The sequence below is a fragment of the Callorhinchus milii genome, unplaced genomic scaffold (assembly GCF_018977255.1).
Source record: "Callorhinchus milii isolate IMCB2004 unplaced genomic scaffold, IMCB_Cmil_1.0 Scaffold2, whole genome shotgun sequence".
NCBI lineage: Eukaryota > Metazoa > Chordata > Chondrichthyes > Chimaeriformes > Callorhinchidae > Callorhinchus > Callorhinchus milii.
Window position 1 is genome coordinate 123208639 of NW_024704743.1, and position 25095 is coordinate 123233733.

General features: G+C 48.9%; 2 protein-coding genes across 3 annotated transcripts in view; both read right to left on the reverse strand.

Moving 5' to 3' along the window:
* LOC103172884 (integrin alpha-M-like) overlaps positions 1-102 on the reverse strand; it is an 11382-nt gene extending 11280 nt beyond the window's left edge. Inside the window, exon 1 of the mRNA XM_042331709.1 lies at positions 62-102. Coding sequence (XP_042187643.1) covers positions 62-102 — 41 coding nt within the window. The remainder of the gene's footprint in view (positions 1-61) is intronic.
* Positions 103-9056: 8954 nt separating this feature from the next.
* Positions 9057-25095, reverse strand: part of asic1c (acid-sensing (proton-gated) ion channel 1c) — a gene marked incomplete at its 3' end in the record, with an annotated part of 29517 nt that continues 13478 nt past the window's right edge. For both annotated transcript variants that reach the window (XM_042331948.1, XM_042331949.1), the window contains 7 exon segments: positions 9057-9136; positions 9329-9420; positions 9592-9745; positions 10656-10712; positions 11911-12061; positions 12928-13055; positions 16897-17047. In XM_042331948.1, the coding sequence (XP_042187882.1) occupies positions 9057-9136; positions 9329-9420; positions 9592-9745; positions 10656-10712; positions 11911-12061; positions 12928-13055; positions 16897-17047 (813 nt within the window).

Sequence of the window (25095 nt, forward strand, 5' to 3'; positions counted from 1 at the left end):
CCTCCTTCCCCATCTTCAGGTCTGCCTGAAGACCTTCCTTTTCAACTGTGCCTATGGTTACCTGCCCTTAGCATCGAGCTCCACCACGGCCAAGCGCTTCATAGACGCTACCCTGTATGACAGGCGCTATGTAAATACAAGTTGTTGTTGGAAACAAGTTCAGGTGGGGGTAGGGACAACGTGGGTGGGGCTAGGGACGGTGTGGGTGGGGATAACGATAGTGTGGGTGGGGATAAGGACAGTGTGGGTGGGGATAAGGATTGTGGGTGGGGATAGGGACAGTATGGGTGGGGGTAGGGACAGTGTGGGTGGGGATAGGGACAGTGTGGGGTGGGATGTGGAGTGTGTCTGTATCACCTTTTATTATATTATTGCTTGTCTGTTGTGCAGGTCTTTAAGGACAAAATATTGGGCAACATGTTACGCAAGAATAGACCGAAGAGGAGCCACAGCGACAACCTGGTAACACTTTCTCCTCTCCATCTTTCCCTCTCTCCTCCCCATCTCTCCTTCTCCATCTCTCCTCCCCTTCTCTTCTCCCCATCTCTTCCTCTCCATCTCTCCTCTCCCCCTCTATTCCTCTCTCCACCTCTCCCTCTCCATCACTTCCTTAGGTGGGATACATGGAATATATAGAGTGTAGAGATGTGTACATATATATAGAGAGAGAGTGTAGAGAGATGTGTGTATATATAGTGTAGAGATGTATATATATAGTGTAGATATGTATATATAGAGTGTAGAGCTGTATATGTAGAGTATAGAGATTATATATATATATATAGAGTGTAGAGATGTATATATAGAGTGTACAGATGTGTATATATATATACATATAGTGTGTAGAGATGTATATATAGTGTGTAGAGATGTGTATATGTATATAGTGTGTAGAGATGTATATAAAGAGTATAGCGATGTGTATATATAGAGTGTAGATATGTGTATATAGAGATGTAGAGATAAGACCATAAGAAATGCTAGATGAAAAAAACACCAAGGTCCCTCTAGTTCGCCTTCCACCTTCTTGGTGGTCGCATGCACTTATGTCCTGAACTCCCTATGTACTGTATCCCATAATATTATTTCCTAAAAGAAAACTATCTAATCTGTGTTTGAAAGAATCAACATTTCCTGCTTCAACCGTCTAATTGTCTAGTCCCTTTAGATTCTTGTAAACAGCAATCATGTCACCTCTCAATCTTTTCTTTTCCAGTGTGAACATACACAATTTACTGAGTCGCTCCTCACAGTCCAGTCCCTCCATTCCCTCAATCATTTTGGTTGCCCTCATCTGTATCTTCTCGATTTGTCCAATATTCTTTTTGTACTGCGGCGACCAGAACTGTAATAATAATAATAATAATCCTTGCATTTTATCACTATACACATTATTATCCCAGTCAATCTCTGGTAAGTTCAAATATCTAACTAGTATTTCCCTTAAGCTTCCTTCCTTATGCTCTAAATTTAGATTATTATCCCAGTCAATCTCCGGTAAGTTAAAATCTCCAACTATTATAGTTGCTCCCTCACTAGTGGCCTTCCTTGTCTCATCCCACAGTTCCAAACTAAGGCTTTCACCCTGGCTTGAGGTTCTATAGCAGACCCCCAGTAATAGCTCATCTCTGTTGTCATCTTTTAATTGTACCCAAAATGATTCTGTTTCTGCCGTTTCCTTTTTTATATCCTCTCTCACTTGTATCTCAATAATGGAGCTTATATATAGTGCCACACCACCTCCTCTTCTCCTGATACGGTCCCTCCTAAACCGTTTATAACCTTCCACCATGCTTCTGTGTGATGCTAATGATGTCCACTCTGTCACCCCCTACAAGACCTTCCAGATTATGCATCATGTTTGTCAGACTTCTTGCATTAATACAAGCACAACTCCATTGTTTTTTTGCCTTTCCCATTTACTTGATAAGCATTTTTTGTTTCTTTTTCTCCAACTTTTGGAATTAGACAAGTTACACTGGGTTCCCCTTAAGGTTTTCCCTAATCGGTTCGGGTGCTCCCTTACACCAACCACAACCACCCCTGTGCCTAGTTTAAATATTCCCTAACTAAACTATCTATCCTGCCTGCCAACACCTCCATCCCCCTTTTGTTTAGCTGGAGCCCATCCAGTCTATTCCAACAGGTGCCCCAATGTTTGAGGAAACGAAAGCCTGACTCCCTACACCAATGCCTGAGCCACGCATTGGTCTGTCTAATTACCCTCTGTCTTACCTCACTAGCACATGGTACAGGTAGTGTTTCAGAAAATACTACACTTGAAGTCTTTCCCTTAAGCTTCATTCCTAATGCTCTAAAGTTAGCATGGAGAACCTCTGGTCTACTTCTATCTGTGTTATTTCTTCCCACATGAACAACTACAATTGGTTCCTCACCTGCTCCCTGTAGCATTTGGCCAACCTGGAACGTCAGATCCTCAACCCGTGCACCCGGTAGGCAACTTACCATTCTATATTCTGGGTCTGGTTTACACAGAATGTGATCTGTGAACCGAATAGTTGAATCCCCTAATATCACAACTTGTCTGCTATTCTTTCTCTTCTTCCCTCCTTCCCTGACAGGCTGCTGGATTGCCTCGGTGGACGGCACTCCCTTGCCTGCCTCAGCCATCACTTGGGTTTCCATATCATCTCTCTCCAGAGGAGAGAAATTGTTGGAGAGCACAGGGATGCCCACTCCTGCTCTATTAGCCGACCATGGCTTCTGGCCCCTTTTCTATCAGAGACCCAATCCCCTCCTCTGCGTACCGGGGACTCCTCTCCTACTCTGCCCCCTAGCAATGTCTTCTCTAATATGTAATTTATAAAGACTTCTCCCTAATACTCCCGATGCGTGGTCAGTCGTTCACTAAGGCTGACCACTTCAGCCTTGAATGGCATCTACCAGCTTGCAGTCATTGCATATGAATTCCTTCAAAACTTGGGCCTGGGAGGCACACATATCACAACTTCTGCAACGCACAAAGTATCCTTATGTATGGTATATGAGACAGAAAAAATTATATCACCCCTCAACCTTCTCTTCTCCAGGCCTAGTTTATCTAATCGCTCCTCGTAGTCCAGTCCCTCCATCCCCTCAATCATTTATCGCTCCTTTCATGTGAGGAGGATATCAGGAAGAATGTCGTAAATTGCATGAGGACTTAGCTTAGAAGAGTGGGCAAGTGGGTGGCAAATGTAGTTCAATCTTGAGAAATCTGAAATGGTAAATTTGGGGAAAGGAAGTGTTCCTTAATGGAAAGTTCCGAATTGTGTCAAGGAATTGGGAGATCTGGGGTTGCCGATTTAGAGCTGCAGAGTGGGTACAGCATGATAACAGGTCAATCAACCCAACCAGTCCATGGCAGTGTTTGTATTCCACACGAGCATCCACCCTACTCATTACCCTCTCCAGTACCTTTCCATTCCTTCTCCCTCATACATGCATCAAGTTTTCTCTTAAATACCTTGATGCTCCAAGAGTTTTCAATGGGTTTTGAAGATTGGTCTGGATGAAGAAGGCCCTTCAGCCCATGAAATCTCATCCCTCTAGAACACCCAACCTACCCCCCATCACAGCTTCAAGCTGCTTTTTAAATGAGTCCCAATGTCCTGGCCTCATCCACTCTTCCTGGCAACTCTGTTCCAGTCATTGATAATCCTCTGGGTAAAGAAACATTTCCTGGTGTCTGTCCTAAAGTTGCCCTTTACAACTCAACCTGTGTCCTCTTAATAATAATAATAATTCTTGCATTTGTTACAGCACCTTATCACGTCGTTGAAACTCTCAAAGCGCTTCACAGATCATACTTTAAAGACTGTGTATTTGTGGGCGGCACACGGCAGCATATTGCGCACAGCAGTGTCCCACAAAGAGTTGTGGATTTAGTGACCAATTTTTTTTGAGGGATTATGATCCCAATTGATCTGCCAATTGACTAACAAGTGGGTTCCTACTTACTGCTATAATAATAATAATAATATTCCTTGCATTTTGATACAGCGCCTTATCACGTCTTCAAGACATCTCTCAAAGCGCTTCACAGAATATACGTACTGTACATTTTGTGGGCGAAACGCGGCAGCCAATTGCACACAGCAGCGTCCCACAAACAGTCGTGGATTGAGTCACCAAATTAATGTTTTAAAAAATGTTGGGTTCCTACGTACTGTTGGGTAAACAGGAGTAAGGAAACTTGCCTAAGGTTTCTCTCTGCCCGCGAATCGAACCCAGGCCCTCTTGCTTGCGAGGCGAATGCTCTAACCCATCACGCTACGGGACTCGAGAATCCTGCCATGTTGCGCCCACAAAAATACACAGTCAATTCACTTTACAGTATATTCTGTGAAGAGTTTTGAGACGTCTCGAAGATGTGATAAGGCGCTGTATCAAATGCAATGATTATTATTATGATGATACGTCACAAAGAATTGATCTGGGTTTGAATTTTCAATTCCATTTAAAATTTTCTACATCTTTATGAGGTCCCCTCTTCTCTCAAGACCGAACAGTCCGAGCTTCTCTAATCATGGCCTGTTACCTCCCTACCTATCTGACCTCCCTACCCCCACTCCACCACCCGCTGCCTCCGCTCGGCTGGCTCCGGCCTCCTGATTGTACCTTGTCCCCTCCGCTCCACCATCGGGGGCCGTGCCTTCAGCCACTACACCCCAAAACTTTGGAACTCTCTCCCTCTCAATCCCCCCGCCCTCCCCACCTTCAAATCCTGCCTTAAGACTTTCCTTTTTGATCGTGCTTACGGTCACCTCCCCATTGCCCCTCTCCCCTTGGCTCGGCATCATGCTCCGCCATAGTCAAGTGCTCCAGATGCTACCCCAACGTGAACAGCGCTATACAAATGCAAGTTGTTGTTGTAATTCTTCTCCTCTGCACGGCCTCAGTGAATATATTATAATAATAATAACTTGGCTCTACTTGTCTTTCAGAGCACCTGTGATACACTGCACAGTCACTCCGACAGTGTGGGATTCACACCCAACATGTTGCCACGACACCCGACACTGGGAACCTTCGAGGAGTTTGCCTGTTGATGCCCCCGTGTGGGACACACTTTCCACAGACAGCCGTAGGTTATAGCAAATAACTAACCTCTGACCAGGGGATTGGCGAGAGGTCAGCTCAGACAGTGGAGCCTGCCTCGTCTCCACTGCACCCCTAAACATCCCCTCTGCCCTCCAACACTCCCCACTGACCCTCAACACTCCCCACTGACCCCTGACACTCCCCACTGCTCCCCAATACTCACCACTGCTCCCCAATACTCACCACTGCCCCCGACACTCCTCACTGCTGCCCAACACTCCCAACTGCCCCCGACACTTCCCACTCCCCCGACACTCCCCACTACCCCCACACTCCCCACTCCCCCGACACTCCCCACTGCCCCCTAAACATTGCCACTGCAACCAATACTCCCACTGCCCCTGACACTCCTCACTGCTGCCCGAAACTCCCCACTGACCCCTAAACATCCCCACTGCCCCCCGACACTCCCCACTGCTCAACGACACTCCACACTGCACCCCGACATACCCACTACACCACAAAACATCCCCCACTGCCCCTCAACATCTCCACTGCCCCCTGACACTCCCTACTGACCCCCTAAACATCCTCACTACTCCTGACACTCCCAACCGCCCCCCAATACTCCCCACTATCCCCCAACACGCCCCACTGCCCCCTAAATATCCCCACTGCCCCCTAAACATCCCCACTGCTCCCAACACTCCCCCCCAACACTTCCCACTACTCCCCTAAACATCCCCACTGCCCCACAACACTCCTCGTTGCCCCCCCCCCGACACTTCCCACACTGCCCCCCAAATGTCAGCCGCATCTCTCTCTGCCTGCAGCCTCGCAGTGTAGACACTGGGACACTCACCTGATCCCATTTGGGGAAGACATTATCTGTAAAACACTGGAAATGATTGTCATTATCAGGAGAATTTGACATCACAATCTGAGAGATTAGACACCAGATATTGGCTTCTCAACTCCTGTCACCAGTCTCTCCATCGCCAACCTCCCCACTGCCAACCTCCCCACTGCCAACCTCCCTACTGCCAACCTCCCCCTTCCCCAACCCCCCCCAACTGCCAACCTCTCCCCTGCCAACCTCCCACTGCCAACCTCCCACTGCCACCCTCCCACTGCCAACCTCCCTACTGCCAACCTCCCCACTGCCAACCTCCCCAACTGCCAACCTCCCACTGCCAACCTCCCTATTGCCAATCTCCCCACTGCCTTCTCCACACTGCCAACTTCCCCATTGCCGGCCTCCCATAGTCAGCCGCTCCCTGACCAATTCTGCTCAGTGCCCAGTGGGATTTTGGAATATTCCAGCTGTGTGATTCCCAGAGTCTCCGTGTCAGAGCCGTGTGTGTGAGTGCGTCAGACGTGTGGTCCTGGTGTGTGTGTCAGACGAGTGTAACCCTCCCCGCCCCCTACTGGCGCATGCTGCCTGTCATTTCCACATGACCTGAGAACCAGCGAAGGGGGTATATACATATATATATATAAACTGTATCTATATATTTACTGTTTACTCGTGTAAAGACATATCTAGGACAATCAAACCTGGACTGTATCCATCTTTACCTGATGTAAAATTACTCTTGATTCAAAATAAATCGTATGAATTTTAAGGCATGGAATTGTTCTTGTCAATGTACCATTCTCCCTCTGCACTTCCTTTCCTCACCTCGGCTCACACCCCAACTCACATTCACCCTCTCAGTTCACTCACACTCCCCCCCACCCCCCCCAGCTCACACTCCCCCCCCCAGCTCACACCCCCGCCTCCCCAAATCTAATCTGTGTTTGAAAGAATCAACGTTTCCTGCTTCAACCGTTTCCCCGGGAGCCTGGTCCACAGGGTCACTATTCACTCACTGAAATAGTATTTGCATAGACTTGTTCTGCATTTACCCTCTTCAATCGCAGGCCGTGGCCTCTGGTTTCACTATTCTGGACAAGTTGTCAGCCTGTCGTGATCTATATTGTTTTGCTGCTTTAGAATCTTAAAGACAGCAATCGTGTCACCTCTCAATCTTCTCCCTTTCAGTGTGAACATACACAATTTACTGAGTCGCTCCTCACAGTCCAGTCCCTCATTACCGCATTATTTTGGTTGTCCTCTGTATCTTCTCGATTTCTCCCACATCGTTATGCGGTAACCAGAACTGTACACAGCACTGTAAGTGTTGTCTCACCAATGATCTATACAGTGGAAGGATTGCCCCATTGATGTTTTGATACATCCCAGCATCCGGTTTGCTTTGCTCACTGCCACAGAGCATTGTTGGGAGAGCTTCAATGTATTGTCAATCAGGACCTCCAGGTCCTTTTCATTTTCCAAACATATTATTTTCCTTCCATTCAAATAATAATCCCTTCCAGGATGTTTTGTTCCCATGTGAAGTACTTTACATTTCTCCACATTGAATTTCATCTGCCACCGATCTGCCCAATTCCCAACTGTGTTCAAATCCTCCTGTAACCTCTCTGGTTCAGCTTCGCAGTCTTCCACCTTCATTAGCTCGGTGTCATCTGCAAACTTGGCCACTGTGCTTGTGACCCCGAGTTCCAGATCACTTACAAAAATATTAAACAAAAGAGGTCCCAAAAGAGACCCTTGTGGAACTCCACTGGTAACATTTTCCCAGTCTGATGACATTCCCTGTACCATCTGATTCCTACTTTCTTTACTTTCAGTACCAACCTCTCAAGACGAACTGTATCAAAGGCCTTATTGACATCCAGATATACAACAACCACAGCCTTACCCTTAACAAACTCCCTTGTCACACCGTCAAAGAAAATAATTTAGATTGGCAAGATCTCCCCTTCATGAACCTATATTGGCTATCATTGTTCAGATGCTCCATGATTTTATCCTTAATAAGAGTCTCCATAATTTTACCCACAACGGACGTCAAACCTACTGGTCTAGTTTCCTGGGTCACGCTTGTTACCTTTCTTAAAAATAGAATACCATCTGCCGTTCTCCAGTCCCGGCACCTCTCCAGTATTCAGTGATTTTTGAAAGATTTGTGCCAGCGTTTCTGCGACTTCCTCCTTTAGTTCCTCAAGGATCCTTGGATTTATCGGGCAAGGTGGAGGGATAGAGGAAGAGTGTTCCAGAGTTTTGCCGCGTAGTTGCTGAAAGTGCAGCCACCAATGGTGGTGCTCCCTATCTATGGTTTATGTCTGTGTTCATTGGCTCCACTTATGTGTGAAGGAGCATGTTGTTGTTGTTGTTTTCTGACTTGTTTACAAAAAGTGCCTCAATGAAGGCAGCCAACCAGGGCTGGCCTCCAACCAGGGCTGGCCTCCAACCAGGGCTGGCCTCCAACCAGGGCTGGCCTCCAACCAGGGCTGGCCTCCAACCAGGGCTGTTCAAGTTCCAGCCCGAAGTGCTAATTGGACACCAGTCACAGGTTAATGACTGAGGACCAGTGTATAGCTTTGTGCGAGGGAGAGATGGGGGATGTCTGTAAACAGACCTCACTCCTTGTTGTTAAATAGCCTTGCTCCTCCCTACCTTAGTGACCTCCTAGCACCATATCGACCTGTCCGTTCCCTCCACTCTGGCCTACTCTACGTCCCTTGCCTGGCCTATCCCACCATCGGCAGTCGGGCCTTCAGCTTCTCTGCCCACCACCATTTGGAACTCGGTCCCACAGTCCCTTCATCTCGCTCCTTCCCTCGCCTCCTTCAAGGCCCGTCTCAGGACCCTCGTCTTCAATCACGCCTTCGGTCACCCTCCTACCCCCACCCTCCCTGCCCTCCACCCCTCCTGATCCCAATCCCCAGCTCAGATCCAAATCGCTGACTGTCTAACGGCTCGGGACATCCTCCCGACATCAAAAGTGCTGTATAAATGTCATGTTCTGTTGTTGTTAAAACACGGTGCAAGTTTTGTTGTGTGGGTGCAACCCACGCCCTCCTGGCACACCCCGCTGGGCCCTCTCCCCACGCCTGAGCACCCCCCCACCCGCTGAGGTTTTGTTGAGCAAAGGTTGATGTCTTACCTCGTACAAGTAATCAAAGATTTCTAAAATGGTTAAGATACTGGCCCCGATAAACAGGCCCATCTGACCCCCGATGTCACCTGGAGAGAGAGTCAGAAAGAGGTCACAGGGGGTAAACAGCAAGTGCGTCACACGGGGTAAATGGAGAGTGGGGCACAGGGGGTAAATAGAGAGTGGGGCTCAGGGGGTAAATAGAGAGTGGGGCACAGAGGTGGGAAATAGCGAGAGGGAGGGAGAGAGACACTGAGAGAGGGGTATGTGCTGACACTCACCCAGTAATCCCGCTACTTCATACGCTTTCTTCTGTTCAATTGTTTCGTAGTTCAGAGCCTCGAAGAAAATGTCCAAAACCAGCACATTCTCCCTGTGAGCAGAACACAGTGTGAGCACAACACAGTGGGAATACGCTCATTCGTTCACTCAGTGTGCACAACAGAGCGTGAGCGCCCCACAGCGTGATTCCACTCACATTCAGTGTGAGCATGGTGTGACGACATTCACACACACACACACACTCACTGTCAGGAATACTCACGCTATGTACTTCTCTGTTCTGTTGTACTTTTTGGCAAGAAATTTGGCCGAGGCTTTACTGGGTATTTTCACCATAGAAAGCTCCTTTCCATATCGGGTCATGTTACATGGCGTCTGACAGAAGCAGTAGTCACTATCCCGACTCACGAGGAAATCTGTCAATGAGGAACGCAGAGGACAAGTGAGAGAGCATGAGAGAGAGTGAGGAAGAGAGGAGAGAGAAACATGATGAGAGACAGAGAGGATGAGAGACACACACAAAAAGAGAGAATGAGAGATTTTTTTGTTTTGCTTTCTTTGACACATGCGGAAACCCGTCACCGTGCGTAGGAATCTCCAAACCAAACTGAGAATTCCATGCATCCCACCTACACATGGAAATTCCATGAGGGAGAGAGCGAGTGAGAGAGAGCTGGAGAGCGTAAGAGGCACAGAGCGGTTGAGAGAGAGAGAGAGAGAGAGAGACACACACACTGCTAGAGAGTGAAATAGAGAATAACAGAGAAAAAGATACGAGATGTATTGTCCTCTCGTCTTCTCTACCTATGTATCCTTCACTCTCATCCTTACTCTATATCTCTTCCCCTTTCTCTCTCTCTCTCTCTCTCTCGTCCTCTATTGATGTATTTGTGCTTTTCTCATTCTCTCTCTGTCCCTCATCCTCGGTCTGTGCCAATCTCACCCTCTCGCTACACCTGTCTCTATCTCTCGCTCTCTGTGTCTCTATAGAACTGTGTGGGTCCAGACCAGGGATTTATACACACTGTACAGTTCACAGGTGTACACACTGTACAGGTCATGGCGTGTACACACAGTATACAGGACACGGTACTGTGTACAGAGACATGTAGCTCCTACCATATGGGGATCTATATGTCTCCGACAAAAATACGCATGTTCTCTACATTTTGGGACCACCCATGGGTCATGGGGTGTCCTACAGAGATACAAGTTGTCCAATTGTGTGCTGCAGACACATGTGAGCACGTGTTACAGGGACACGCGTGTATCCACTGTGATATCCCCCCAACCCTGTGCTCTGGTGAAGCTGAACCGGTCACTCACCCAATGCAGGATCCGCACATGACTTATACTGCTCCGGGGTACACACCTTCGCATTGCCTACAACACACACAGGGAGTGTCAATCAGCCTCACAGCCCCTCCCCCTCACAGCCCCTCCCCCCTCACAGCCCCTCCCCCTCACAGCCCCACCCCCCTCAGAGCCCCACCCCACCTCACAGCCCCGCCCCCACCTCACAGCCCCTCCCCCACCTCACAGCTCCTCCCCCTCCTTGCAGCCCCTCCCCCACTTCACAGCCCCTCCCACTTCTCACAGCCCCTCCCCCACCTCACAGCCCCTCCCACTTCTCACAGCCCCCCCCCACCTCACAGCCCCTCCCACTTCTAACAGCCCCCCCCACCTCACAGCCCCTCCCACTTCTCACAGCCCCTCCCCCACCTCACAGCCCCTCCCCCACCTCACAGCCCATCCCCCACCTCACAGCCCCTCCCACTTCTCACAGCCCTCCCCCACCTCACAGCCCCTCCCACGTCTCACAGCCCCTCCCCCACCTCACAGCCCCTCCCACGTCTCACAGCCCCTCCCCCACCTCACAGCCCCTCCCACGTCTCACAGCCCCTCCCCCACCTCACAGCCCCATGCTCTCCTCACAGCCCCTCCTCACAGAGTTTAACCATGTGAAACGGTATAGCTTGCCATTGAGACTACTGTCCGGCAAACTTCCTGCCACTTGTCTAGCGAGCACCACCTGACTAGTTAGGGGTTTGGTTTGCAGGGTGAATGGGAGCTGCGGGGGAAGACTCCCTGCCCTCTGGTCTGGCCCTCCAAGTGATGCCAATAAGCAAGGTCGCCCGGTCTATCATCAGCTGTGTCTTGGAGTATTGAGGTGCAGCCTGGCTCAGGACAGACTGGAGCCTTCCACTGGGTTGACTTCATACCAATGGTCCATGGAGTCAGACATTTGGAAGATCAAGAGTGTAGCTACATGACTCTGATCTCTTGGTCCATTTACAATTGGGGTCAAGGACTCACACTCAGAAAGGGGATAATTCAGATGTGACTCCTCTGTGCAAAGGGAGCATGTTTGGAGACTTTGTCCACTTTTGAGGTTTTTTTTGATGGTGGTGTGGCTGTGAAAGTGGGAGTCGGGATGTGAAAGGGACGTGTCCAATCAGCCTGTTGTGCTCTGTGTTCCTCCTGATCATTTCTAGGTCCCATTTTCCACAATCTTTCTTTTTCATTTTTCCAGTGCTCTCAATAATCCCAAGTAACTGTATTTCCATGTTTGCGCGTGTACCTGGCATGTGCACCATGCGGCAGTTGCAGTTCTTCACCAGGTAGCGTGTCTCACAGTCGATCCTACACGCAGTGAGACTGTATGTGGAGAAGAACTCCGAATCGATGGGGGTGGATTTGCAGTCACCCCACGGAGAGGGGAGATACATGAGCTGTAACAGAGAGAGAGAGGGAGGTTCACACAGTGACACTCTCACCCTCGGGAGAGGAGAGGTACATGGACTGTAATATACACACAAAGCGTGAGATGGAGGGTGTGTGAAATGGAGACAGAAGAAGATTGAGAGAGTGTGAAATGGAGAGAGAGGTGAAATGGAGGGAGAATGAGATAGAGAGAGAGAATGGATGGAGAGAGTGAGATGGAGAGAGTGAGATGGAGAGAGAGGGTGAGCGATGGAGAGAGAGGGTGAGCGATGGAGAGAGAGAGGGTGAGATGGAAAGAAAGTGAGATGGAGAAAGAATGAGATGGAGCGGTTGTGAGGTGGAGAGAGGCAGAGTGAGATGGAGAGTGAGTGAGATGAAGAGAGAGTGAAATGAAGACAGTGAGATGGAGAGAGAGAGCATGAGATGGAGACAGCATGAGATGGAGAGAGAGCGTGAGATGGAGAGAGAGCGTGAGATGGAGAGAGAGCATGAGATGGGGAGAGGGTGAGATGGAGAGAGAGTTAGATGGAGAGAGAATCAGATGGAGAGAGGGTGAGATGGGGAGAAAGGGAATGAGATGGAGAAAGAGAGTGAAAGCGAGAGAGAGTGAGATGAGAGAGGGTGAGATGGAGAGAAAGTGAGGAGAGAGAGTGAGATGGAGAGATAATGTGAGATTAAGAGAGGGTGAGATGGAGGGAGAATCAGATGGAGAGAATGTGAGATGAGAGAGGGTGAGATGGAGAGACAGTGAGATGGAGAGAGGGTAAGATGGAGAGTGTGAGATGGAGAAGGTGAGATGGAGAGCATGTTGAATGATTGCACAGCACCAATTCCTGTGGTTACTGTGGTGGAAGCAGGGAGAGAGGGACCTTACCCGCTGCTGCTGACAGGAGACAAAGGTTTGGAAGCCGGGGGCGATGCCAAACCCCAGCTGGTCAATGATGGGAGGCTCATCCTGGCTGTGAATCTGCACTTTAATCCCAGCTTCAAAGGATGTCTCTTCTGGGAACATAAACAGGTAATAATGTACTCACAGTGTGCACTGCCGTAAAACAACAACAACAACATGCATTTCCTCTGCATGTCGTAAAATGTTACTCTGTTAGGTATTTACCGCAGACCTCCGAATAGTGGGAAGCAGATAGATGACCAAATCTGTAAGCAGATTTTGGAGAGATGCAAAACCAATAGAGTAGTGATAATGGGGGATTTCAATTATCCTCACATAGACGAGGAAACGCACAGTGTAAAGGGCAAGGAAGGGGAGGAATCCCTGAAATGTCTGCAGGAGAACCTTCTGGATCAGCGTGTTTCCAGCCCAATGAGGAAGGAAGCGGTGCTGGATTTAGTTCTGGGAAATGAAGTGGGGCAAGTGGAGCAGGTTTCAGGAGGAGAGCATCTGGATAACAGTGATCGCAGTATCATTAGGTTTAGAATAGTTATGGAAAAGGACAACAATCAATCAAAGGGAAAGACCCTCAACTGGAAGCAGGATAATTTCAGTGAGCTAAAAAGGGACGTGGCCAAGATAGATTGGAAAGAGAGAGTGGCAGGTAAGACAGCAACCGATCAATGGGAAGCCTTCAAGGAGGAGATAGTTCAGGACAGAGCAAATACATTCCCACAAAGGGGAAAGGTAGAGCAGCCAAACCTCTCTGGATGACCAAGGAAATTGGGATTCAAATAACACAGAAAAAGGAGGCTTATGACAAATGTCAGGTCCAAAACACACAGGATAATTAAATAGAATATAGGAAATACAGAGGAGAAGTGAAAAGGAAAAAAGGAAGGCGAAGAGATTGTACGAGAAAAGATTAGCAGGAAACATAAAAGGGAACCCTAAAGTATTTTATAAGCATATCAAGAGCAAAAGGTTAGTCAAAGGTAGTGTGGGTCCAATTAGGGACCCAAGTTGAAATCTTGTTGAGGCAGAGGACATGGCTGATGTACGAAGTAAGTACTTTGCAACTGTCTTTACAAAAGAAGACAATGCAACCAATGCCACAATATCATAGGCGTGTGAACAGAAATTGGATATGATAAAAATCAACAGAGAGGAGGTACTAAAAAGGCTGTCGGTGCTCAACGTAGATAAGGCACCCGGTCCGGACGGGAAGCATCCGAGGTTACTGAGGGAAACAAGGGTGGAAACAGCGGAGGCTCTGGCCACAATCTTTCAATCCTCTTTGGACACTGGAGTGGTGCCAGAGGACTGGAAGGTTGCAAATGTTACTCCTCTGTACAAAAACGGGCAGAAGGATAAACCTGAGAACTACAGCCAATCAGCCTAACATCAGTAGGAGGGAAACTTCTGGAGACTATAATCCGGGACAATATAAATTCTCACTTAGGAAAATATGGTTTAATAAAGAACAGTCAACACGGATTTGTTAAAGGCAGATCGTGTCTGACTAACCTAATAGAATTTTTGATGAAGTGACTGAGAGGGTGGATGAAGGTAGTGCAGTAGACGTATTTTATCTGGATTTTGTAAAGGCATTTCACAAAGTGCCACATAAGAGACTTATAAACAAAATAGAAGCCCACGGTATTAAAGGGACTGTGGCAACATGGATCCAGAACTGGCTGGGAGACAGAAAGCAGAGAGTGGTAGTAAACAGTTGCTTTTCTGACTGGAGGGAGGTGTGTAATGGAGTCCCTCAGGGGTCAGTATTGGACCACTGCTCTTTCTGATCTATATTAATGATCTGGACCTGGATATAAGGAGCACAATTTCCAAATTTGGAGATGACATGAAGCCAGGAAAAGTAGTTAATGGTGAGGAGGATAGCACCAGACTCCAAGAGGACTTAGACAGATTGGTAAAATGGGCAGAAACGTGGAAGATGAGATTAATGTGGAGAAATGCAAAGTGTTGCATTTTGGTAGGAAGAATGAGGAGACGCGGTATAAGCTTTGGGACAATCTTAAAGGGGACAAATGAACAGAGACCTGGGGGTCCACATAAGCAAATCTCTGAAGGTGGCCGGACAGGTAGATAAAGCTGTTAAAAAAGCATACGGGATACGAGGCTTTATAAATAGGGGCATAGAATACACAAGTCAGGAGGTTATGTTGAATATTTATAAAATGCTGTTAGGCCTCAGTTGGAGACTCTCTGTTCAGTTCTGGGCACCGCACTTTAGGAAAGATGTTTGGGCATTGGAGAGGGTGCAAAGGAGGTTTACCAGGATGGTACCAGGAATGAAGGACCTTAGTTATGAGGAGAGGTTAGCAAAACTAGGATTATTCTCCCTCGAGCAGAGAAGATTAAGAGGAGATTTAATAGAGATTTTCAAGATCATGAGAGGATTTGACAGGTTGAATGGGGAAAAACTGTTTCCACTGGTATGTGGGTCAGTAACCCGAGGACACCGATTTAAGATAGTTGTTAAAAGAAACAGAGGGGAGGTTAGGAAAAAAAATTTCACCCAGCAAGTTGTTCGCTCCCACCTCTCTGCCTTCCCTCACCCCTACTCCATCCCTCCCCCATGCTCAGGTCCTGACCCCTGACTGTCCAGCGCCTTGGGATATCCTCCCAACGTGAAATACGCTCTATAAGGCTAATTTTGTTGTTGGTGTTGGGATCTGGAATGCATTACCTGAAAGGGTAGTGGATGCCGATTCAATAACAACTTTTAAGAGAGAAGTAGATGGGCATTTGGGGAGGACAGGATTGCTGGGCTGTGGAGAGAAAGCGGGCCAGTGGGATTGAGTTGGATTGCTCTTTTAGGAGATGGCACAGACGCAATGGGCCGAATGGCCTCTTTCTGTGCTGTATGATTCTATGATTGTGCATTTATACCACGCCCTTCAATCAGGTAGTGTCCTGGAGCACAAGGGTACACATGAGGAGGTAGGGGAGTGCTGTGGCTTGAAGGGATTTGCCAGTGAGGGAGAGGATCTTGAAGGCTATCTGTTCAGAGCCAGCGAGGTAGGTGAGGATTGGGATGATGGCAGGTGAGGTTTGTTGAGGTAAAGATCCCATGCCACGGTTTGAAAAAGAGAAGGGAGTTTCTCTTCTCCAACAATCCCCAGGTTAAAATTCAGGTTAATAGAATGCAAAATTACATTTGTTTAGCGCCTTTCATGTTGGGAGGACGTCATAAGTCAACATTGTTGTGGGACATTATTTGTGAATTGGCTGGGATTGACTCTGGGAATTGTTTTGGGATTAGTTTTGTGGGATTAGCTCTTTGGCATTTGTCTGGGATTGGCTCTTGAATCCTTGCATTTGATATAGAGTCTTATTTGTTGTTGCCCGGGATTAGTTTTTGGGGATTTTCCCTTTGAGATTGGTTGTATGGGATTGGCCCCGATAGCATTGGCTCCAGCGGGGACAGAGATCTGCAGCCCGTGTTCTCTCCCGCACCGGGCTCCGTGACCCTATCACCCCCATCCTCGCCCAACTCCACTGGCTTCCCATCACACAGAGGATACAGTTCAAGATCCTGGTCCTCACCTTCAAAGCCCTCCATGGTCTTGCTCCCCCCTACCTCCGCAATCTCCTAAACCCCTACTAACCTGACCACTGCCTCCGCTCAGCAAGCTCTGGCCTGCTTCACGTTCCCTTCCTCGCCCGCCCCACCATTGGCTGTGGGTCTTCAGCTCTCTGCCCCCAACCGCTGGAACTCTATTCCGCAGTCCCTCCGCCTCGCCCCCTCCCTTGTTTCCTTCAAGGCCCATCTCTTTGACCGTGCCTTCAATCACCCTCCTTCCCCCCTACCCTCCAACCTTCCCAATCCCGACCCCCAGCTCGAGTATGAAATATTGATTGTCCAGCGCCTTGGGACATCCTCCCGACATGAAAGGTTCTATACACATGTAATTGTGTTATTGTTACCAGTTTTATCCCACACTGGGAGGTACTCGTCCTGTTGGATGTCCAGCATTATTTCCAGGCCATTCCCAGTGCCACCCTTCAGAGTGGTGAGCAGTGGGTTCCCATCCAGTCCTGAGTTGAATGTGTAGCATTTCCCGTTACGTGTAAAAATCTGTGGAGATGAGGAATGAACAAGAGAAGATTAAGGGTGTGGGATATCAACAGAATATGCGATTACTTTGCTGAGGCAGAAAGAAAAGTTCAGTTTATACAACAACAACAAAAATAAATTTATAGAGCACCTTTCACATCGGGAGAATGTCCCAAAGCACTGAAACTCAACCCAACCCTCACTAGTACATCTACAGAAACCACTCACCATCCAACTCATTGCACCCCAAACCACATATATGACAAGCACTGACAAGCATCGTAATAATAATAATAATAATCCTTGCATTTGATAGAATGCCTTATCTCGTTGTGAAGATGTCTCAAAGCACCTCACAGGATACACTGACTGTGTATTTTGTGCCTGAAATGCGACAGCCAATGGTGCACAGCAGCAAACATTCGTGGATTGAGTGACCAATTTTATCTGAGGGATTTTTGGCCAGGACACTGAGAGAGACAAACACCCTTCTCTTTTCGAATAATGCCATGGGATCTTCAACATCCAGCTGAACAGGCAGACAGGACCTCGGTCTAATGTCTCATCCAAAGGACGGCACCTCTGACATTGCAACACTCCCCCGCACTGCATTGGAATATCATCTTAGACTGTGTATTTCCAAGTCCCGACATGGTATTTGAACCCATAACTTTCAGAGGCGAGAGCCCTACCACTGCGCCAGGCTGACATTGCTCTACCTAACATTCAGTCACTACTGCAAAGCCTCAACAACCAGCCCAATATCTCCAATCCCGCTCAGGGTAAGTTTGTTTGCAGTAAGGTGAAGTATGTCTGAGGTGAGAGCAGCAGCATTGATTGCCCTGCACTATTCTGGGAAATGTCTGTGACCCAGGCACAGATCCTGGGATGAGATTTCCGATCCGGGTCAGGATGTTGAGGACCTGTGAAGGACGGAGCCAGCAGCTGGAGCTGCTAATAGTGCAACCTCACTAGATGCTGGGTGTAAATGGGAGAATCACAGGATTGGGGCTGTGAACCTGCCAGCATTCACTGTAGACTCACACATGGATACACTATGTGTCAACACCATAGGAGAGGAGGGGAGAGGAGGGAAGAGGAGGCGGAAGGAGAGGAGGGGAGAAGGGGAGGGGAGAGGAAGACGGACTCACAGAGGTGAAGTTGTGGGCTGCACAGATTTGTCCCTGGAACCTACAAGCCAGGAGCATATCCTGTATCTGATGGCTCAGCCTGTCCACCAGCTCGGTGGTGTTGACCTCTTGGTCGGTGGGTGGGAAGTATTGGTGTGAGCTTAGCCGTCGCCTTCGGGAAGCTGGCCGCGGAGCAGGGGACAGGTCCAGCCACCGCCCCAGGGATTCACGATCTTTACTGGTCATCTTGTTATGACGTAGGAAGTTCTGGTTACACAGAGTGACTGCGGGGTAGGTCAGTATCTGTGGCCACATCATATGCACCTTGGTCAACATGGGATGGGACAGAAGGTAATTGACCCGATTCAAGGACCATATCAGGAAGAGGCAGACTGACACCAGGAATGTCAAGACCCACAGCATGCGACGGTGTGTGGTTGCCCGACGGGTGAAAATATATTTGATGCCGTGAAGCTTTGATCTCTTCATAAAGTCCATGGTGATCTCCACCAGCGTTGGCCTTGTCCTGCCCACGGAGCCCTGGTGTCGGGATCTGGTGGCATCCCACGAGGCGCTGCTCAGAGTCCCACCGAACAACACACAAAGCTCACTCGGGATGTGAGGCTGCCGGTCACTGGGGCTGACACTCCGGGAGGGATGGGAACACGAACAGTGGGAAGCCATTCAGTCTGGTCGGAGTTTCTCTGGATCTCCCAGAGAATAAGAGACTGTGAATCTGACTTCCCTCTGTCTCCTCTTTCCCCCCTTTCACCCCTCTCTATCACACTCTTCTCTGTCCCTCTCTGTCCTCTGTCTCACTCTTTCCCCTCTTGCCCCTCTTTCTCTCCTGTCTCTGTCGCCCTCTCCTCTCTTTGTCACGCTCTCCTCTCTCTGCGGCTCTGTCCTCTCTCTGCGGCTCTGTCCTCTCTCTGCGGCTCTGTCCTCTCTCTGCGGCTCTGTCGCCTGTTCTGGCACTCTCTGTTGTCTGGGACTGTGATTCAGGTTCAGACCCTGTCTAGCTCCACCTCGCACACTCGATATTTCCCAATCGAGTCAGGTAGGCGGAGACATTCTAATTGCTGTCAGAGAGCAAGAAAGTGACAGAGAGAGAATGTGTGTCAGGGGGACAGAGAGAGGCAGGGAAAGAGAGAGACAGAGAGCGAGAGAAGCATAGGAATTTACGGCACAGGTGGTCATTCAGACCATTGAATCTGTGTCGTTCCCTCAAGGCAATCCCTTCAGTCCCATTTCCCTGCCCTTTCTGCCCCCACCTTACACTCTGTTGCCCCATCTCTCCCTCTTCCCTCTCAACCATCATCACCCATATGAAGCCCACCACCTACTACCTCGACACCCTCCCCACCCAGCTTCTGGTCACTCAGCTGCCCCTCCTCTGCCCCCTGATGTTCCAATGCCCTCCTCACTGGTCTCCCCAACTCCACCATACGCAAAATTCAATTAACTCAAAACTCTGCCGCCCAGATACTCACCCGCACAAAACTCTGCACCCCCATCACACCAGCCCTTGCCAGGCTCCACCTGCTCCCAATCACTGAAAGTATCGACTTCAGATCCTCTCACTTGTTTTCAAATCCCTTCATGCCCTCACACCTCCCAAATTAACCGACCTGGTTTACCCCCCACTCCACCACCCGCTGCCTCCGCTCGGCTGGCTCCGGCTTCCTGTTTGTCCCTCGTCCCCTCTGTTCCACCAACGGTGGAGGTGCCTTCAGCCACTACGCCCCAAAACTCTGGAACGCTCTCCCTCAATCCTCTGCCTTGCCCCCTCCCTCCCATTTTCACGTCCCACTTAAAGACCTTCCTTTCTGATTGTGCTTATGGTCACCGCCCCCTGACCTGGGGTCAGACTTCACCACTGTCAAGCGCTTGGGGATACTACCCTACGTGAGGGACACTATATGAATAACCCAGTCAACAAGTCCCGCTCCTCAGGCTCTGTCCCACTTCCCCTCAAGACCGCTCTCATCACTCAAAACACCCACCCTCGATCCCATTAAACCTGACAAACTACCCCGGCCCTTCCTAACTTGCCGTTTGTTGCTAAAGCTCTGGAATGCGTTGTTGCAAATCAAATTTCTTTACGCCTCGCCCTCCACTCTGTACTCGAGTGTCTCCAGTCTGGCTTCAGCGCAGCACACACCACAGACCAAATGTCATTGGTAAGAAGAACAACTTGCATTTATATAGCGCCTTTTATGGGAGGTGGCACGTGGTCCTGGAGCACTGGTACTTTGACTAGGGCAGTCTCAGCACTGTAGGCAGCACAGGAACTGGTATGGAAAGGTTCATCATAATCAAATAATAATCCTCGTAGTTAATATAGCGCCTTATCACCTCATTGAGACATCTCAAAGCGCTCCACAGAATATACTGCAAAGTGAATTGACTATATTTTGTGGACGAAAACATGGCAGCCAATTGCGCACAGCAGTGTCCCACAAATAGTTGTGGATTGAGTGACCATTTTTTTTTAAGGATTTTACCCCCTTCAAAAAAAAACAACTGCTCCTGCTCCATTAGCTCTGATTTTGCTGCCCTCCACTCCTCTCTAAACCTCACCCTCCACTTGAACTCCCCCACCCCACAACCGTGGCCAGTCTCTCAACCTCGTCACTACCCATCACAGATAAGGCCATCTCTGACCAAGTTTTGCAGAGATAGGGAGGAGCAAGAATATGGGGGCTTTAAAGGTGAGGACAAGAATCTTGAACTCAATCCTGTGGGGGAGCCGTGAAGCTGGGCGAGGGTGGGGGATGATTGGCTCCGGAAGCTTAGTGCAGGGAAGAGTTGGGAAGTTGGCAAGCAGGGAGTTGGCATAGTCGAGCCTAGATGTAATGAAAGCGTGGGTGAGCATTTCAGAAATCTGGTGGGAGGTACAGTGGCAGAGCCGGGTGATGTTGCGGAAGTGGGGGAAGGCAGAACAGGTCATGGCACAAATGTGGGGTAGAAAGGATGGTTGAGGGTCAAATAAGATGACAAGGTTCCAGACTGGATCAGTGAGGTGGAGTGTGCATCCATGGATGGTGATGCTGTCAGTGCTGGTCACATGTGTTCACCAGCATGTTTTTGAGATTTGAGGAGATGGAGATGACTGTTTTGCCAAGAGTGGGGCATCTTTTTCTTACAGGAGCAGATAGAGATGGTGGTGGGTTTGTTGACAGAAAGGAGGATGGAGGAGTTCTGGGAGTTGATGGCTTTGTCACTGATGGTGACATCTGAGATGGAAAGGCCTCAGGTGTGGCCATGGATGTGGGTGGTGGGGGGATACTGTGGAGAAAGAGGGAGGGTGAAGGGAGAGGAAGTCGGCGGAGATGGTCAGGCAGGGGTCAAGTGAAGGTTGAAGTCGCCTAAGATGAGGAGCCATTGAAAGAAGAGGCTGAGGAAAGATAGAGGGGAGAAGACATCAGAAAGGAACATGTTAGCAGGTTTGGGGGGGGAGGTTAATGCTGAGAATTTATGCAAGTTAAAGGGGTGATATGGCGCAAGGTGTTTGAAGGAGCGGAAAGCAGAGGAGTAAGGGGATAGGCCGATAGAGACCTGGAGATGATGATAGCCACGTCATTGCCATGATGGAGATGGTGTCATCTGGGGGGGGGGGGGGGGTGGTGTTGCTGCGTGAGGGGAAGGAGTTGCAGGGGAGGGTCTCAATGAGTAGGGACACCTGCCGTCGAGTGTAGTGACTGTGCGCGTGTGGGGGTCCCGGGGGCCGAACCCCCCCACACATAGCCCGATCGCGCCCCGGGGACAGCCGCGGGGGTTGGAGCCACGGAATTGTTGTTATTATTATTGCTATTATTTTGAAGGGGTTATGAGGATGGAGCTGAGGAACGTCACATCTGACAGTGCAGGGGCCGGAGGAGAAGCCGTTGGAAGAGACAAAGTGAAGACATTGGGAAAGGTGAAAGTGAAGCCCCGAGAGGACAGAACCATGAAAGTGGAACTGACAGGAGTGGCGGTGCGTAAGGATAGTGTGATCAACAGTGTCAAAGGTGGCAGAGATATCAAAGAGAAAGAGGAGACAGGAAGAGCCCTGGGCACAGACAGAGCGAAAGACACACTGAGTTCTGACGAAAGGTCATCGACCTGAAACGTTAACTCACTTTCCTCTCTCCATAGATGCTGTCTGACCTGCTAAGTGTTCCCAGTGACTGCGTTTTCTCCAGGGAGAAGGACATTGGTGACTTTCACCAGGCAGTCATGCTGAGCTCCTCCAATCTGGTTGTCACCCAGTCACAGCACCCGCACAACACAGTAAATGTATTGGCCTTCAGCCTCTCTACCCCCACCCTCTGGAACTCCATCCCACAGTCCCTTCATCTCGCCCCCTCCCTTGCCTCCTTCAAGACCCTCCTCTGCGACCATGCCTTCGGTCACCCTCCTACCCCTACCCTCCCTACCCTCCACACCTCCTGATCCCAGCCAACAGCTCACTGCGGATCCCTGACTAACCAGCACCTTGGACCGTCCTCCTGACGTGAAAGGAGCTACACAAATGTCATTTGTTGTTGTTGTTGTATTGTATTTAATGATGTACATCCTCTGATCAGTTTCCACTCTCCCCAAAGCTTTCCTATTTAGAGCCTATTTCTCATTCACTGTTGCACACAAAGTATATTACCTTGCACTTTGTAACCATAAACTACTTGTGCCATAGTTCCACCCACTGACTTATACCTTGTCACAATTACCATGATGTAGCTAGCGTTGGCGTTCTCAGGCTCTTTCAGACACTGATAAGCAAAGCATCATTTTACTGATGAGCCAAAAAGAATTGAGGAACAAATAGATTTATTTAACAGAAAGAATGAAATCATTTAGCTAAGAGCCTAGCAGACAGCAGTAAATTAACAAGAGTGAGCGCAATTAACAATGCTTCAGTTCACAAACCTAAGCTTGGACTTAAACTAGATTAATGCTCCAGTACAGTGTTAGGAAGAAAACATAACATAAGAACATAAGAAATGCTAGACAAAAAAAGGCTAAGGAGTATCCAGTTCACCTTCCACCTTCTTGGCGGTCGCATGAACATATGTCCCAAATGTACTGTATCCCATAATGTTATTTCCTAAAAGAAAACTATCTAATCTGTTTGAAAGAATCAACATTTCCTGCTTCAACCGTCTCCCCGGGAGCCTGGTCTACAGGGTCACTATTCGCTCACTGAAATAGCGTTTGCATAGATTTGTTCTGAATTTATCCCCTTCAATCGCAGGCCGTGGCCTCTGGTTTCACTATTTTGGACAAGATGAAACAGCCTGTCGTGATCTATATTGTTTGCCGCTTTAGAGTCTTAAAGACAGTGGCAGGATTACAACAGCAACAACAAGATTTCATTTATAGAGCGCCTTTCACGTCGGGAGGACGTCCCAAGGCGCTGGACAGTTGGGTCGGGACCCGAGTAGGGGGGAAATGGTCAGGGTGAGGGGAGGGATGGGAGGGAGCGAGGAGGGGGTAGAGAGTCGAGAGGGGAGCTGAAGGCACGGTCGAAGAGAAAGGTCTTGAGACCGACCTTGAAGGAGAAAAGGGAGGAGGCGGCGAAGGCACTGGGGGATGGAGTTCCAGAGCCTATGGGCTTACCCCACTATTTCAGCTGCTATTGATCTTTTGATACATCCCAACATCTGGTTTGCTTTGCTCACTGCCACTGAGCATTGTTGGGAGAGCTTTGATTTATTGTCAATCAGGATCTCCAGGTCCTTTTCATTTTCCATACATATTATTTTCCTTCCGTTCAAATAATAATCCCTTCCTGGATTTTTTGTCCCCATGTGAGATACTTTACATTTGAGGCAGTGGGTGGTGGAGTGGGGGATAAGTGGATCGGATAGGTAGGGAGGTACATGAAGGGATTTGAACATGAGTATGAAGATCTTGAAAGCGATCTATTTGGCTCCAGTGGAGCTTGGCTAGAACTGGTGTGATGGGGGTACAGAGTTAGTATGGCTGAGTATGAGGGCGGCAGAGTTTTGGATCGATTGGTGGATCGCTTTTCCGGGGGTAATAATGCCTTCAAAAAAAATTAGAAATTGCTCACTTCAATCTCTGAGATCTATTTGCACACAGGAAAATCTTACAAACAACCATAACATAAAATAACAGTGTGTTACTGGGTGTCTTACTGTATATTATATAATACGCCATTACCTGTCCCTTCAGACTGCTGAGACCCTCATCCATGCTATTATCCAGTATTCCGGCATGTGAATTCCTGTAGCTCAGTGGTTAGAGCACTCGCCTCGCAAGCGAGATGCCTGGGTTCAATTACCGGCAGGGCGAAACCTTGGGCAAGTTTCCTTACTCCACAGGCCTCTGTTTGCCAAGCAGTAAATAGGAACCCGCTTGTTAGTCGATTAGCGGATCACTTTTCCGTGGACAACAATCCCTTAAAAAATAATAATTTGGTCACTCAATTTGCTTGTGGTCACTGCTGTGTGAAATTGGCTTCCGCATTTCGCCGACAAAACATAGTCGATTCACTTTACAGTGTATCCTGTGAAGCGCTTTGAGACGATTCAAAGATGTGGGTGTCATCCGCATACATGTGGAAGTTGACCCCATGTCTGCGGATGATGTCACCAAGGGGGAGCATGTAGATATTAAAGAGGAGAGGGCTAAGGACAGAGCCCTGGGGGATGCCAGACGTGACAGTGCGGGGCTGGAGGAGAAACCGTTAGAGGCAGTCAGAGAGATAGGAATCGAACCAGGCAAGCGCAGGTCTGCGAAGATTAAGTAAAGAGGAGAGGCGGTGTATGAGGATGGAGTGGTCGACAGTGTCGAAGGCGGCAGAGAGGTCGAGGAGGACAAGAAGGCAGAGGGAGCCCTGATCACAGATGTTGAGAATGTTATTAGCTGGAGAGGTGGGATGGGTCCAGGGAAAGCTTTTTCAGGATGGGGGTGATGACGGTCATTTTTAGGGAG